We start from the raw sequence: 15,493 nt of genomic DNA on the forward strand, positions 1-15,493 counted from the left end.
AAGGCCACGACCAACTCTGTGGCATTATGGAAATCTATATCACAACTTTTTACCTACTAAAAGAAAGTACAGTTGTTCTCAGTTTGTAGGTCTCCAGTATACACAAATTTCAGCTATCACAGTTTAAATAACGTCAGTCCTCCAACAAGTGCAGTTCAAGTTTTAGTCACCACGGCTAGATCTTTCATCTACAAACACTATATAAATAACAGATGTGCATCAAGATCTGTGACCAATTATGCCACTTCTTTTAAAGTTGGTCAGTGGGTGGATTGGTCACTGTGTGTCTGTTCTTCAATTTATACACCGACAGCAAAGTGTGAGGCCGTGTTTCCCACTTTTTTCCCCCCACCTACGTGGCATTTTACAAAAATGGATGATGGTAAGAGGGAATGGGTTAACAGATGAAAGTGCAACAAAAGAATAAAAAGTGATAATGTAGAGGTGAAATCTGAACCACTTTTAATGGAGCTATAGAAGAAATGGCTGACCACAGGAAATGTTGACATGGTCACCATTCAACTCTGGATATGCAACCAGAGGAACTTAATGAAGATAAACTTGCGGACAAAAATGAGAAAAGTGCTTGTGATGAAAAGGGGGAAGATGATCCCAAAGTAAAGATGCTGTCAATATTTCACATTAAAAGAATTCTTAGATATTTTATGATTTGAAAGTGCAAAGGAAAAAAAAATTGGAAGCTGATCCAAACTAAGAAAGGAATATGCCAATTTGCCACAGCATAAAAATGATGCTAACTTCATGTAAGTTATATAATGTGAAGGCAAGCACTATCCAAATTACCCATAACTTTTTTGACAAAGAAACAATATTTTTAATGTTTTTAAAAAAAATTTTTTTTAACGTTTATTTATTTTTGAGACAGAAAGAGACAGAGCATGAACGGGGGAAGGGCAGAGAGAGAGGGAGACACAGAATCTCAAACAGGCTCTAGGCTCCGAGCTGTCAGCACAGAGCCCGACGCGGGGCTCGAATTCACGGACCAGGAGATCCTGACCTGAGTCGAAGTTGGCCGCTTAACTGACTGAGCCACCCAGGTGCCCTATTTTTAATGTTTTAAGTCATGGTGTAATAAATACTAGTTTTACTATTTTTTGATCATTTCCCTATGTATTTAAAACAGAGTTTTTAAACTTTTGACAAAAATAGAGGTCACAGGAGAAACCTAATTTTCCCCCATTGATTTTTAAGATGGATTTTTATTGCTTCAGCTTTCATGGTCACTTTTACAGTCCTGCACTACTTGGAAGAAAAGCAAGGACTGTCTGTAGAAACAATGTCCAGAACATTTTCAAATACTGGACAGTAGAGTAAAATGGATGCAATGGATTTAAACTTAAACTGAACATTAACCTATCCCCTGCTATGTAGAAGACCTTATAAATTGAATAAAAGGGTGAGAGAGCTGGGTTGGAGGATGCAAAGGATTAAAGAGTAGATTGGGGAGGATGGGAGAATATGGTGAGTTAAAGGTACTAAGAAGCTGGTAAGCAAAATGTTGTCATTACTTGCAGTGGTAGTGAGCAAAGTCAGACAACTTGAAAATACAGATCATTTTTATAAGATACACTTTTTTTTTTATCATGCAATTATGAACAAAGGCTTACTCAACTGAACCCATATTTGATCCAGGCTTAATAACTCTCTTAATTACTTATTTGTCCCCTGGCTTCGGGCACTTTTTTATACATACAGTTTAAGTCCTGTTCTCTAAAAGTTTTATTTTTAGTAATACATTTTTTTGAACCAAAACTTTGAGTTTTACACCTACATTTAAGGGTTTATATTTTTACCTTTAGTCACCAGCAAGACATAATGACACTGAAAGGGGTGGTTAGCCAAAGGAGTATTCCTAAGAAAGCTTTTTGATCCTTGGACAAAGAATCTTCCCATTCCGGAAAGCCTTCCCAGTTTAAGGACTTCTCCCACAACCACCAAATCTTCCTTAGAGCTCTGTCCTATACACACAACACACCATAGTCTCCAAATATTTCTACTTACCCTGCCCAGAATCATCTCCTGGTTCTTAGAAAATAACTCCCCCTTCTCTGACAGTCACCATTCCTATTTTTGGCTATTTGAATTATCTACGTAGAACATCTGAATCACATGCCAGATTTTGGCACCAGGATTAGCCATCACTAGTGCAGCGTATAGATGGGTGGGAATGTGTAATGGAGGTGTATTTGTAGTGTATCGGGCTGGACCTGGAGGGCTGAACTTTTAAATTAGGTAGCAGCAGAGGAATATGGTGGCTGACCTAGAAAACTAAGAAAAAAATTTTTTTTTTTAAATTTTTTGTGTGTGCTTTTCACTTTCTGTGACAGGATCAAATTAGATCCACCTGTATATTATACTTCTTCAAAGTCTGGAAGAACTTTCCATTTTAGACTGTTTTTGTCTCAATTTGCCCTTGGATCATCTCACCAATTCTTGTTTTATCTTTGGTCTGCTGCTGAGTTAAATAGAATTCAACCACCTAGAGTACAGGTATTCTAAAATACCTGTAGGAATATATGACTCAAGCATAAACGAGTTTAGTATGAGAATGAAATGCATTCAGTTTTGACTGGGTTAAATTTGTTTTAAAAATATTTTTGTTTTGCTTAATATAGAAAATTTGGGAAATTCAGAAAAACATGAAGAAAATAAAAACCACCCATAATTCTTTTAGCATTTAGCATATTTCTCACGCATATATATTTCAGAGACAAATTTTACCACATTGACATTATAATATCCATGTCTTTTATTTTTTGATATAGCAAGTCATGGACAGTTTCTTATATCATTAAATACTCCTCCAAAATATTTTTAAGTCAGGGCTAGCAATCATTTCCTTTATGCCTCCCTCCTTTGCTTTTATGCTTGAAAAAGTTTTCCTCAGTTGGAAATCAAATATTTCTCTGAGTTACCTTCTAAAAATTCCATGAATAAAAACCCTGGCAAAATTTACTTAAGCAATATAGAATTGGAGGCAGAAATAAAGTGCTATGCATAATTCTGAGCCACCTAGGACCAGCCATGGCTTGAGATATCCAATCTGGGAGAAAGATAACTTCAAACTCTCAAAAGTGAACAAAACCCAAACTGCCTCATTCAGTTGGAGATGTTTTGAGAAATGAAGCAAATGAATGATTTTTTCCTTTGAAGTGTATGTATATAAATATGTAAATATATAAATATATGTAAATATAAAATATATAAATATCTATATATATAAATATGTGTACCTGTATATTTGTTTCCTTCTCCTTATAGATCTAATTTTCTTCCTTTGATGAATTTAGTATATGTATAGTTCCTCTTGGCCCATGACAAATTTAAGAACACTTTATTATGAACAGGTAGGATTTCTTTTTTTATTTAAATTTCAGTTTATAGTGTATTGTTATTTTCAGGTGTACAATTTAGTGATTCATCACTTACATAAAACACCCAGTTCTCATCACTACAAGTGCCCTTCTTAAACTATCACCCATTTAACTCATCCCCTGCCCACCACCCCTCCACTAACCCTCAGTTTGTTCTCTACAGTTAAGAATCTGTTTCCTGTGGTGCCTGAATGGCTCATTTAGTTAAATGTCTCACTTTGGCTCAGGTCATGAGCTCACAGTTGATGGGTTTGAGCCCCGTGTTGGGCTCTGTGCTTGTCAGCACAGTGCCCATTTCGCATCCCCTGTCTCCCTCTCTCTCTGCCCCTCCTCTGCTCACTATCTCTCAAACAAAATAAAACAGAATAAAATAAAAGTCTATATTCTGGTTTGCCTCTCTTTCCTCCCCTTCCCCTCCCACCGCCCAACACAGGTAGTGTTTCTTAAAGCTCTTTTTTGGTCTCATGGTAAAGGAGCATCTGTAGAACACAATTCAATAGTAGGTCCAGTAAGTCTGCTTCCTCTTTTCCTTCCCCCACAAAAACCCCCACAATACCATGTATAGAACATCTGCTAACCTGGTATAGGCAAGCATTTAACAAAAGAAAGATTTTGCAATCCAAGCATATCTGTTTCCCTACGAGACATAAATATTTGTGATATGAATACTAGAAAAAAGGGAGAGGTGGCAAGTATTAAAATCAAAAGTGATGGCTCTAGGGGCGCCTGGGTGGCGCAGTCGGTTGAGCGTCCGACTTCAGCCAGGTCACGATCTCGCGGTCCGTGAGTTCGAGCCCCGCGTCAGGCTCTGGGCTGATGGCTCGGAGCCTGGAGCCTGTTTCCGATTCCGTGTCTCCCTCTCTCTCTGCCCCTCCCCCGTTCATGCTCTGTCTCTCTCTCTGTCCCAAAAATAAATTAAAAAACGTTGAAAAAAAAAAATTTAAAAAGTGATGGCTCTATATTTTTCAACATAATTTTCAATTTAAAAAATAAAAGCCCACAATCATGTATTTTGCACTTTAAAAATGTCTGCCAACCAGCAGTTATTCGAGATAATGAACTATCAGTTACATGTTGATAATGAATTCAATTTGAACAATTTCCAGAATAACAAAATAATCGAGCCTATCTCCTTATTTAAGCCAGGTAGTTTGCTTTTGTATCACTGTTTTCTGAGCTTTGTGTGTCCAAGATATTCATGGATCCATCTGCTAAATTAGAGTGGGAAGCAGAAGTGGAAGGGGCTCTCAGGGCATGGCACAGGATAATCAATCTGGCCGACAAAAAGGACATATGGAACCAGAGCCACATCTTTATACTTCTGGTGTCCATGGCATAGTGAGTCATGTCACTTGAGGATTATACAGCAGGGAAGAAAGAGCAATGATAAAACTGCCTCTGATTCTCTAGGCAAGACATAGTACCTGGTTCCAGAGAATGGAATCCAGGAATTTGAGACCTGGGTATTATTTTCATAACAAAATTTTCATTTTGAGATATAATTGTAAGAATACAAAGAAATCCCACGTACCCTTTCCTACTTCCTCCAAATAGCAACATCTTCAGGAGCTATAGCATAATACCAGAATCAGAATACTAACATTAATCAAGACACAGAATTTTCTATCACCACAAGCATCCCTCAGGATGCCCTTTATGGCCACATCCACTTTCTTCCCATCTCCACCTCTTCTTAACCCCAGCAACTACCAATATGTTCTCCAGTGCAATAATTTTATCACTTCATGAACATTATATGAATGAAACCACACAGTATCTACCTATTTGGGATTATTCATTCAGCATAACTCTCTGGAGATTCATTTAGGTTGCTTTGTGTTTCCATAATTTGTTCCTTTTTATTGCTCAGTAGTTTTCCATGGTATGAATGTACTAGTTTGTTTACCCATTTGGGCATGGAAGGCTATTTGGATTGTTTCCAGGTTTTGATTATTATAAATAAAGCTGCTATAAACATTTATGTGCAGGGTTTCGAGCAAACATAAGTTTTAATTTCTCTAGGATAAATGCCAAGAGCGCAATACTGGGTCATATGGTAGTTGCATGTCTATTTTAAAAAGAAATTGTGTGGAAGTGCTGAATCACTCTACTATACACCTAAAAATAATATTATACTGTATATTAACTGGAATTTAAATAAAAACTTAAAACAATAAACCGTTAACTGTTTTTGAGAGTTAGCTCTATCATTTTACATTCCCACCAGCAATGTAGGACTGATCCAGTTATTCTATATCCTTCCCAGCATTTGGTGGTGGGGTCTCTCTTTCTCTTATTTCAGTCATGCTGATAGGTGTGTAATGATAGCTTTTTGTAGTTTTAATTTGAATTGTCTAATGGCAACTTTTTATGTATTTTGCCATCTGTATACTCTTTGGTAAAACGTCTCTTTAGGCCTTTTGCCCATTTTCTCACTGAATTGCTTGCTTTCTTTGCATCAAGTTTTGAATTTTTATACTTCAAATCCGAGTCCTTTATCAGATATGTGGTTTGCATATATTTTCTCCCAGCTTGTAGTTTGTCTTTTTTGTCCTCTTAAGAGGGTCTTTCACACAGTACAAATCTATAATTTTGATTAAGTTTGATGTCCAATTTATCAACTTTTCCTTTATGGAACATGCTTTTGATGTCAAATCTAAGGACTCTTTACCCTAGCTTTACACCCTGGAGATTTTTTCCTTTTTCCTGAAAGTTTTATAGCTTTACATTTCAGTCAGTGATTAGTTTTGAGTTAAGTTTTGCATAAAGTATGAGACTTAGATTGTAGTTTATTTGCCTATGGAAGCCCACTTTCTCCAGCACCATTTATTGAAAAGGCTCTCTCTCCTCCATTGCATTGCTTTTCACTTGTCAAAAATCTGTTGGTCTATTTCTGGATCCTTTATTCTCTTCCATTTATCTCAGTCTATTTCTTCACCAACACCTCACATTTTTGATTATTGTAGCTATGTATCTTGAAATTGGGTAGAATGATTCTTTTGGTTTTATTCTCTGGATTTATTTTGTATTCTTTTTCTATGTTTTTAAGGTGAGAGCTTAGGTTGTTTTGAGACTTTTCCTAATGTATGCATTGAATGCTATAAATTTCCATCTCCATGGCTTTAGCTGGGTCCCACCAACTTTAATATGTTACATTTTCATTTTCATTCAGCTCAATGTATTTTTTAAGACTTAACTTGAGATTGTATCTTTGATCCATGGATAATGTAGAAGAATGTTATCTTCCAAGTGTTTGGATGTTCCTGTTATCTTTCCCCTTTTGATATCTAGTTTGATTTCATTGTGGTCAGAGAACAGTCTGCATGATTTTCATTCTTTTAAATTTGCTGAGGTCTGTTCTTTGACCCAGAATATATTCCTTGAATATTTGGAACATAGGCACTTGAAAATAATGTGCACTCTGCTGTTGGTGGGCAGAGCAATTTAGAAATGTTGTTTAGATCCTGTTGGTTGATGGTGTTGTTGAGTTTATGTCTTTATTGATTTTCTAATGATTTCTCTGTACATTGGGTGGACTTGTATTGGGGGAGTGGACTCAGTCACAGTGGGTGGGGTGTCATGTCTTTGTGAGTTTACTCCAGGAGTGCTACCAGATTCTCTCAGTGAAGATCTGAGACAAATCTCCTCATTGTTTGAGTAAGAAGAGGAAAAACAAGTTTTGAAATTCACCAGAGTATCCTGTTCTTCTTAATAAGGCCTGCCTTGAGGGTAATCTAGTTAACCTGAGCCTAACCCGGTGGGGTTTTACCCAAGCATAACTGACCTAGGAAAGAGGAACACCCCACTCTGCCTACCCTCACTGTCTTGCTCTCTTGTCCTGCCTGACAGAAATGACTGGGAGCATGCAGGAGGTTACAACCCTCGGGGCTCGGGGGCAGTGGAGACAAGACTGATGGGGGCTAAGAATGCCTCCCTGCCACATACCCAGCAGGCTACTACAGGCCTGTCATTTAAGGCAGTGCCTTATACCCAGTACATCATGCCTGGTTCACAAGTAAAAATTTTAAGGCAGACTCAGAGGCAAAAAACAGTTTGCATAGACACAGAAAGCATGAGAACCAGTCTCAAACACACATAGATGTTGGAATTCTGAGACCAGGATATAAAACAATGATGATTAATATGCTCAGGTTTCTAGAGGATAAAATAGCATGCAAGGACAGATTGACAATGTTAGAAGAGAGATGGGAATTCTAGAAAAGAATGAAAAAAAATGCTAAAGTAAAAAAAAAAACATGTAACATTGTGAACAATGAACTTGATAGGTTCATTAGTAGACTGCACACAGCTGAGGACAGAATTAGGGAACTTGTACTGGAGAGAGATCAATAGGAATTTCTCAAAGTAAAAAGGAAAGAGGGGGAGGGAGGGAGAGAGAGAGGGAAAGAAGGAAAACCAGAGCAGAACTAAGAACTGTGGGACAATATTAAAGGTGTAACACATTTGCAATGGAATACCAGGCGAAGAAAGAGGAACAAGATTAGAAGAAATAATGGCTATGAATTAAAAGAAAAAAGGACATTAAGTAATAGGTCCAGGAGGTTCGGAGAACACCAAGCACAATAAACACCAGAAAATCTGTACATGGAGGGCGTCTTGCTCCAATTGGAACAGCATGTGACTCTTGATCTCGGTGTCATGAGTTTGAGCCCCACATTAGGTGTAGAGGTACTTAAATAAACTAAAAAGGATCTGTACATAGGAATATCATCAACTGCTTGAAATTAAAGAACAGCAAAAAGGGAACAGGGTCCACTGGGGAAAACCACTCACCTACACAGGAACACAGATGGGACTACAAAAAGACTTCCCTTTAGAAACCATGCAACCAAGGATTGGAGTGGAATAAAAAAGCCACCAAATTAAAAACCTGTAGCCTCTGAAGTTATCCTTCAAAAGTTAAGGAGAAACGAAGACTCGCACAGATCAAAAGTTAAGGTATTGCTGGTACATCTGCCATGCAAAAAGTATAAAAAAATTTCTTCAGGTTGAAGGAAAATGATATAGGCCACCTCCATAGACACTCACCTACTTCCATGAATACATGGATTTAATGAGAAAAACAGGCTCCACTGAACATCCACGAAAATCTCTGACCCTGCCAGTTGTATTGCTTCCTTGTGTGTTGTTACAAGTGGATATCTACTCTCTTGGTTCGTACCTCTGGGGACACCCTTCAGTCTGGTACCCCTGTCCCCACCCACCCATTGACAAAAGACCAGGACAGAGGGAGCCTCAGAGGGAGGAGGTCTCTGGGACCAGGTTTCTGTGAATGGGGGGAATGAGCCTCAATCAGGGATGGGTGCCCCTATGCCTGAGATATGTGCAGAGGAGAGAAATGGTATGGCCCTGCCATAACCCTCTAGAGGTGCTGACAGAGGCCCAGCTCCAGGCTGGAATCAGCCTGTCCACTTCCCCCATGCACTGTGTAAAATAGTCTCCCTTTCTGTCCACCAAACAAGCAAAGGAAGGCAGTAGGGTCTTCTAGAACTTGGGCACGCCCTCCCTCAGTCCAACTGATGTCAGTCCTGGTTGCCAGGCACTGGTTTGTGTTGGAGATGGAACCCTCCTTGGGGTTCTAAGCAGTTACTTGTGGCCCATAGGACACTGGTGCTGGGAGGCAGAGCCACAAGGCCCTTTGGAGCCAGCTGGTGGCCACTGAAATGTCTCCCCAGCTGGTCCTGGAGCAGCTGTGGGCTGCCTTGCTGGTGATGTATGAAAGTATGCCACACATGCCAGGAGACTCTGGGTTTCTCTGGGTGATCCTCATATGCACTGCAGTGATGGTGTTCATAGTAAAGAGTGGACACAGTTTAAGAAGAGGAGAGGGGCTTCTTAGGAGGCAATATGCCCAGAATGAAGCATCTGGGAAAGGTGTGGAGGAGACAGGACTAAAGGTACAAGCCCGTGAAGCTCTCATACCACCTGGGTGGGAGGCCAGTCCTCTCCCATTACAACCCTTGCTCTGGCTGCCCTGAAGGATAAATCTCAGCTGGTTTTCAGAGGAGGACACTGCAACTGCTGAAGGAAATTCAAAAAAGCCAGCCCGTAAGACCTTCTCAACTAACTGATGAAAATCCCATCTTGGGAGCATCACAGGAAGATAGAGAACCTTGTGGGAGGAAAATAACAGAAGGCTCAAATGATAGCCCTGATCTGCATGGAAGTCTAGCCCTCCTGGTCCAGAAAACTGGCAGCTGAGGCAGAGAGTGCAGGACAAGGCAGAGGAGGAAGGAAGGCCAGAGCTTCCCAATCCAGAAGTACACCAGGATGCCAGTGAGGATGGGAGCCACTTCAAGACCGTAGGCCAGACCATGCTGAAGTTGCTGCATGTGCTGGAGCTCATTAGACATCACATAGAAGGTTGGGGCTCAGGACGGGGGGGGGGGGGGGGGGGAGAGTGGAAAATGGTGATGGCTCCATTCACCTGTCAGCCGTCCATCAGAAAATCCATGGCCATGCCACTGTGCCTTGGGCAGGTGTCATGTGGAGAACAAGTTGTCCAGAGAACTGATGGAGGAAAATCAGAGGATTGCGAAGCTCAGAGGACAAATAACAAGCCTCCAAGCTGAGGAAGTGTCTTTTCACATTGAAAATGCCTACCTGGAAAGTGAGATTCAGAAGTTCCAGCTGAAGCTCAAAATAAAGCTTGAGATGTGGGAAGAGCACATCCTGCATCTGGAGAGAAACTCGGCAGAAGAGAAAACACACCTCTTGGAAATGGAGAAGCAACTTCCCAAGGTGTACAGGAGCCTGAATGCCACCCGTCAAACCCTCAACCTCTACAAGAAGATGGCCGAGGACCTGGGCAGAGAATTTCAGAGAACCCCCTCCTCCTTCTATGAGGTCTTTCTGGGTGAGGAGAGGGATCACAAGAGCCGGAGGGTGGCTCTGACAGTGGAGAGAGAGCTCTACCAGCTGAGGACAGAAATCCATTGCCTCAGGCAGAGGCTGGCCCAGTTAGGTCCACAGTCCAGCCTGTCCCACAGGGATAAGCTGCCTCTGCTCATGCTCTTCTGCCCCCAGCCTCCCACTTCCTTTGAGGGTGGGGGCTCCCCTACATCTCCAGGAACCCCAGGAGAGTATGTGCTGGGAGGGCTCTGAGGCCTGGGATCACCTGCAGGTCTGACTCAGCTTCCAAGCAGCCATCAACACCTACAACCACAGCACAACCGCACCTGTGCTTCTCCCTCAAGCCATACCCATTGTTCCTTTTAGTTCAGATCCACCCTATTATTTAACTGATACTACATAGTTCTTAGACAAGTTCCCTATAGCAGTATGACTGAGGTAGTATTTTTCAATAAATGTTAAATATAAAAAATAAAATAAAAACACCAAATTACTGATACTACTAGTACTGAGAGTTGATTTTATTAAGTGATTATATGCCAAGTGCTCTATTAATTCTTTTACGTGTATTTTATCATTTAATTTTCCCAATAACCCATTATTGGTCACGTATTATTATTACTGAGGTTCTGAGAGGTTAAACAACTTGCCCCAAGATCACAGAGCTAGTAAACGGCAGAGCTGGCATTCCAATCCAGGGTTGTCTAACTACTAACTGGTGTGTAAGTAACTTCTATGCAATATGCTATTCTATAAGGATCCCAGAAGGGCTTGATAAATTTGTCCTAGTTCACATTTGAGTAAGGATGCAAATGTTATAGTGGTAGCTGTGGGGAAAGTCCCACCAAAGTATGGTGGGCAGCCTCTAAGGGGTCTCCAGTGATTTGCATGTTTGGTATTCATATTCTTGTATAATCACCATGCCCCCCCCCCACCCCACTTTGAATATGGTCTGGTACTACTGACTCACTTCTAATTAACAGAATAGGGCAAACGCGATAGAATGTCACTGTTGAGGTTAGTTTACAAAGAGGCTGTTTTGCTCTCCCTCACTCTCTCATCTACCCTGAAGGAAGCCAGGTGGTGTATTGTGAGCTGCATTATGGAGAGGCCCACGTGGCAAGGAATGAACGTCTATTACTAATAGCCCTGGAGGACCTCTGGCTGCTAGCAGCCATGTGAGTGAGCTCAAAAACAGATCTCCCCCCACAAGCCTCGAGATGACTGAAGATCCAGCTGACATCTTGACTGCAGCCTGTGAGAGACCCTGAGCCAGAGGTACATGGCTAGTCACACCAGAATGGCTGACCCACAGAAACTGTCAGGTTATAAATGCGGTTTTAAGCTGTGCAGTTTGGGGAAAGCATTCAAGAAAGAGAGAAAACAAAACAATGAACCCAAACTTTTGGCTTCTGATACCACTCCCTCTCAAGGGATTGAAATTCCAGAGAAATCAAGAGATGGTAGAATCTAGTAGATTGGGGTAAAAATTGTAAGAAAAGTGGACCTTTGTTCTGTTCACCATGTCTCTCTGAGAGGACATCATCTCACTTGACCCTCATATGCCAACAACCTGCAAATACAGGAGAAGACAACTGGCAGTGTGTCATGAGTCAGCCGAGAGAGGGCTGGACACAGCATCCGAGAGCCTCCTAGAAGGCAAAGAGTAAGCTCAGAAGTTCCCTGGTACCCCTAGAGAAGGCATGGAAATGGGATGAGTTGAGAGCCTGGGACTTGGTCATGGGACTTCTGTGGTAGAGGGGAGGTGGCCTGTGAAAGAGACACTACCTGGAGCCCCTTCTTGGACCAGCAGCCTCCTGTCTATTTTGGGAGGCTGAGAATTTAATAAGGGACTGAATTAGTGTATAAGAGACGATGTTCTAATGCTTAGCATATTTAAAGTTATTTAAATCATTGACATCCCCTTTCCCTTAGTCCCCACTACCGCCATTAGTGGGAATGGTGGCTTCAAAGCAAGATGAGAACATCTCCTATAAGCCTGTAATGTGTAAATGTCAGTGCACAACAGTCACTGCTACCACCTTAGCAGCCCCACTGCTTTCACAAGGACACAGGGACAAGTGACACCTAAGGCTTCTTTTCCCAGTTTCTGGTTACTGCCCGACTCAGATGGGATACTTAAGTGATTAAGTGGAGGAGCAGGTGGATGGCCATGAAGAAGAGTGAGAGGGGCATGGAAAGGGTAGCAGAGACATGGGAATTGCTAGACCCCCATGGTTTGAAGATGACCTGGTGAAAGAGGGATGAAGCTTTTCCTTACTCATCTTTGGTGAAATGGAGCCTAGACTTAATTGATGCTTCTTGCTCTTGCTCCAAAATCAACTACCCTCGATTGATCATCATTCTATATACCTCATCTTTTTTTCTGTGGTTAAACTGTCCTCCTCCTTTTTGGAAACTTAGCTTGGGTTACGGGGCTGCCACATATGGCTCTACAGATTGTGCACTGAAAAAATCCAGGTGGTACCATTTATACCCTATGAGATGACTTGACAGGTCATCTCCCAAAAATCTTTCCACATCATTATTAGTGGATTCTCATCATTCCCATTAACAAATATTTGAAGATTAAATGCCAGGTGCTGTTCTAGGTTCCAAGGACTTAGCAATGAACAGGATAGAGTTTCTGCCATTGGCAGTGGTACAGGAAGAGACAGACCATAACCACATGAATAAGTAAGCACATGTGAGGGTAAGGTAAATTGGGAGATACATTCTTATGTTCTTCAATAATACACAGGACCACAGTTTATAAACAATAGATGTTCTATATGTAACCATGTTTCCTCCTTTCCCTTTTGAAACGTAAGGCAGCAGACAATATGTTGTATGTACTAACAATGGGTATTTACTACAAGTTAATAGAGTTAATCCTTATTAGACTTTATATTTGTCCTACCAGGATATTTTAAGAAAATATGAATTCTTTAATACACTTAGTGGGAATAGTTAAAATTTTTTTATTATATCTTATTTATAAAATTAAATAAACTTATGTGGGTTTGGTAGTGGCAGAGAGGCAGATTTTACAAATTTAGTAAATCTTTGACATTTGTGAGGGACATTTTCCCAAGACTAGGAGTGTTCTCAAAATCACAAACCTCAGCAGGGCACATAATTTTCCCACAAAATACTGTGAAATAGAAGTAAAATATTTAAAGACCTTTTGTATTCTTAATGGTTCCCTATACACACAGGGCTAAAGAAATTTGTAGGGTTATTTTCTAGCTTAGAACCTTTATTTCCTTAGACTTTTTCACTTTTATTACCAGTACTAGTGGTTGATTTTCTTTTTAGAGTTTTAAAAATTACTAGTAAGTGTAAAAATAACCTTGAAAGTCATTGCATTCTTGATGATGGATAGAAAATTTCAAAACATATATCAAGATGTTGGTCCATGAGTTTGGCCCATGCATGAGATAGAGACCCACCTGATACACTAGCATCAGAGGACTTATGATTTAAATGAAGCCTTTGGATAATAAGAAATCACTATGAATCTTCAATCACTAGAGTTGCTGAAAAGCACTAAAACTGAACACAAAATCCACAGATGCCAAAGGTCTTTGGGATTACATTGCAGATCCATAGCAGGAGAGCAAAATGCAATCGCTTGCTCATCCCTTTATTGCTAAAGTATATGTGACATCATTGTGATAAGTGATGTAGACTTTTCCAACTTGGATAGTGTATGAGAAACTTCTCTGAAGCACCATAAATTGGATGTTTATCTTTTTGCAACATATCAGCTACCTGGCTAGTTTCTAATTTGTTTACGAATTCTTAAGTGCTCTGAAACTGATTCTTTCTCTTTAATGAGTGTTGGCAACTCCAACCTCTAAGGGCAGAGGTGAGGATAAACTGAGCCAGGTTATGAGAGGTCTTCAGAAACATGAAAGTGACCGAGCAAAATCAAGGTGTTATTACTCAATCAGGTATTGCTGGCTTCCAGTTGCTGGTTTTGCTCCTTGAACTGAATAAAAACACATTCGAAGCATCGATTAGCTAAAATGGACATTGTATAAAGGGTTTAACTTACTTCTTTTACAAACCACTGACAAAAGGCAGGACCAATCCATTCTCTTGCATGAATACCACAGTCTATCCAGACAGCTCTTTTGTAAGTTCGTGATCTTCTGCCCAGCTGAAAACAAGAGTGTTCATAGTAACCAAGTCAGGCTTTTATTTTTAGATTCACTGAAAAGCATAATTTAATAAGGTTTCAGAATAGTTCTTCACTATAGTTTGATTAATTAGGTAACTCACAAAAAAGATAAAGAGATTTCCTATCTTTCCAGAAGTGCAGGCTTGTTTATGCAGAAACCATGACTTTATTGCCTGAATTACCAATCAAATAACTGGAAAATACACAAAAAGGGCAATCCCTTAAATAGGCTTGCTTCTCCTTTAATATAATTTGTGACTGTTAAGTAAAATGCTAAATTCCCCTTCCTCCCAAGCATTCTAAAACAATCAGCTTCAAAATCCCAAGGAATATTTCTTTAAGTAATAACTATGTTTTATAGGTGGACAAAGTCAAATTTTATTACAACACAAAATGGAAAAGCAAAACAATTTGATTTGTAGAATCAAATGACAGATTTTTCTTTATAATCTTATTATATCAATATTACTTAAATGTGGTTTCTAACTCAGTAATAAATAGGTAGCTATTAACATTATTTCATAGGGAATCTAGTTTTCATTCATTACTTTACTCAACTAACACTTCAGGAAATCCTTTGGGGATATTGTTCTTGACACTGGAGATTCAAAGAAGAAAAGACAAGGAATTTATACGCTGGTAGGGAGGGCAGACATGGGAACAATTAACCATTATGATGTGAAGATGCATAAGTTGCTTAGGGAACATGGGAGGTGTTACGTATAATTTTCTTGGGGAGTAGGAGAAGGCTTTTCAGACAAGAAACACTTAAGTACTTGAGTAAGACTTGGAGCTGGTCCAGAAGACAAGTTAGAAGAAAGCATCTCAAGCTTGGAAGAGAATCTGGGAACATCCTCTTTGAAGAATCAGCTTTTGGGGTATGAGTAAGAAATGGCAGGTGGACACAGAAGTGTATGCGTATGTGAAAGAGAGACACAGAGGAATGGACACAAGCACACTAACAGCAGTGATGGATGACAGTATGAGACGGGAGAGGATGGGGACTTGAAAGAAAGTTCAGTACTGAGGCCCTTACTGC

General features: G+C 40.1%; 1 protein-coding gene and 1 long non-coding RNA gene across 5 annotated transcripts in view; one reads left to right on the forward strand and one right to left on the reverse strand.

Moving 5' to 3' along the window:
• CPA6 (carboxypeptidase A6) overlaps window positions 1-15,493 on the reverse strand; it is a 559,011-nt gene that overhangs the window by 82,748 nt on the left and 460,770 nt on the right. For all 4 annotated transcript variants that reach the window (XM_078441825.2, XM_078441824.2, XM_078441826.2 and 1 more), the window contains one exon: window positions 14,329-14,433. In XM_078441825.2, coding sequence (XP_078297951.1) covers window positions 14,329-14,433 — 105 coding nt within the window. The remainder of the gene's footprint in view (window positions 1-14,328; window positions 14,434-15,493) is intronic.
• LOC144615109 (uncharacterized) overlaps window positions 1-15,493 on the forward strand; it is a 99,861-nt gene that overhangs the window by 51,524 nt on the left and 32,844 nt on the right. The window lies entirely within an intron of this gene.

The sequence above is a fragment of the Panthera onca genome, chromosome F2 (genome assembly GCF_046562875.1).
Source record: "Panthera onca isolate mPanOnc1 chromosome F2, mPanOnc1 haplotype 2, whole genome shotgun sequence".
In the NCBI taxonomy this organism is placed as follows: Eukaryota; Metazoa; Chordata; class Mammalia; order Carnivora; family Felidae; genus Panthera; species Panthera onca.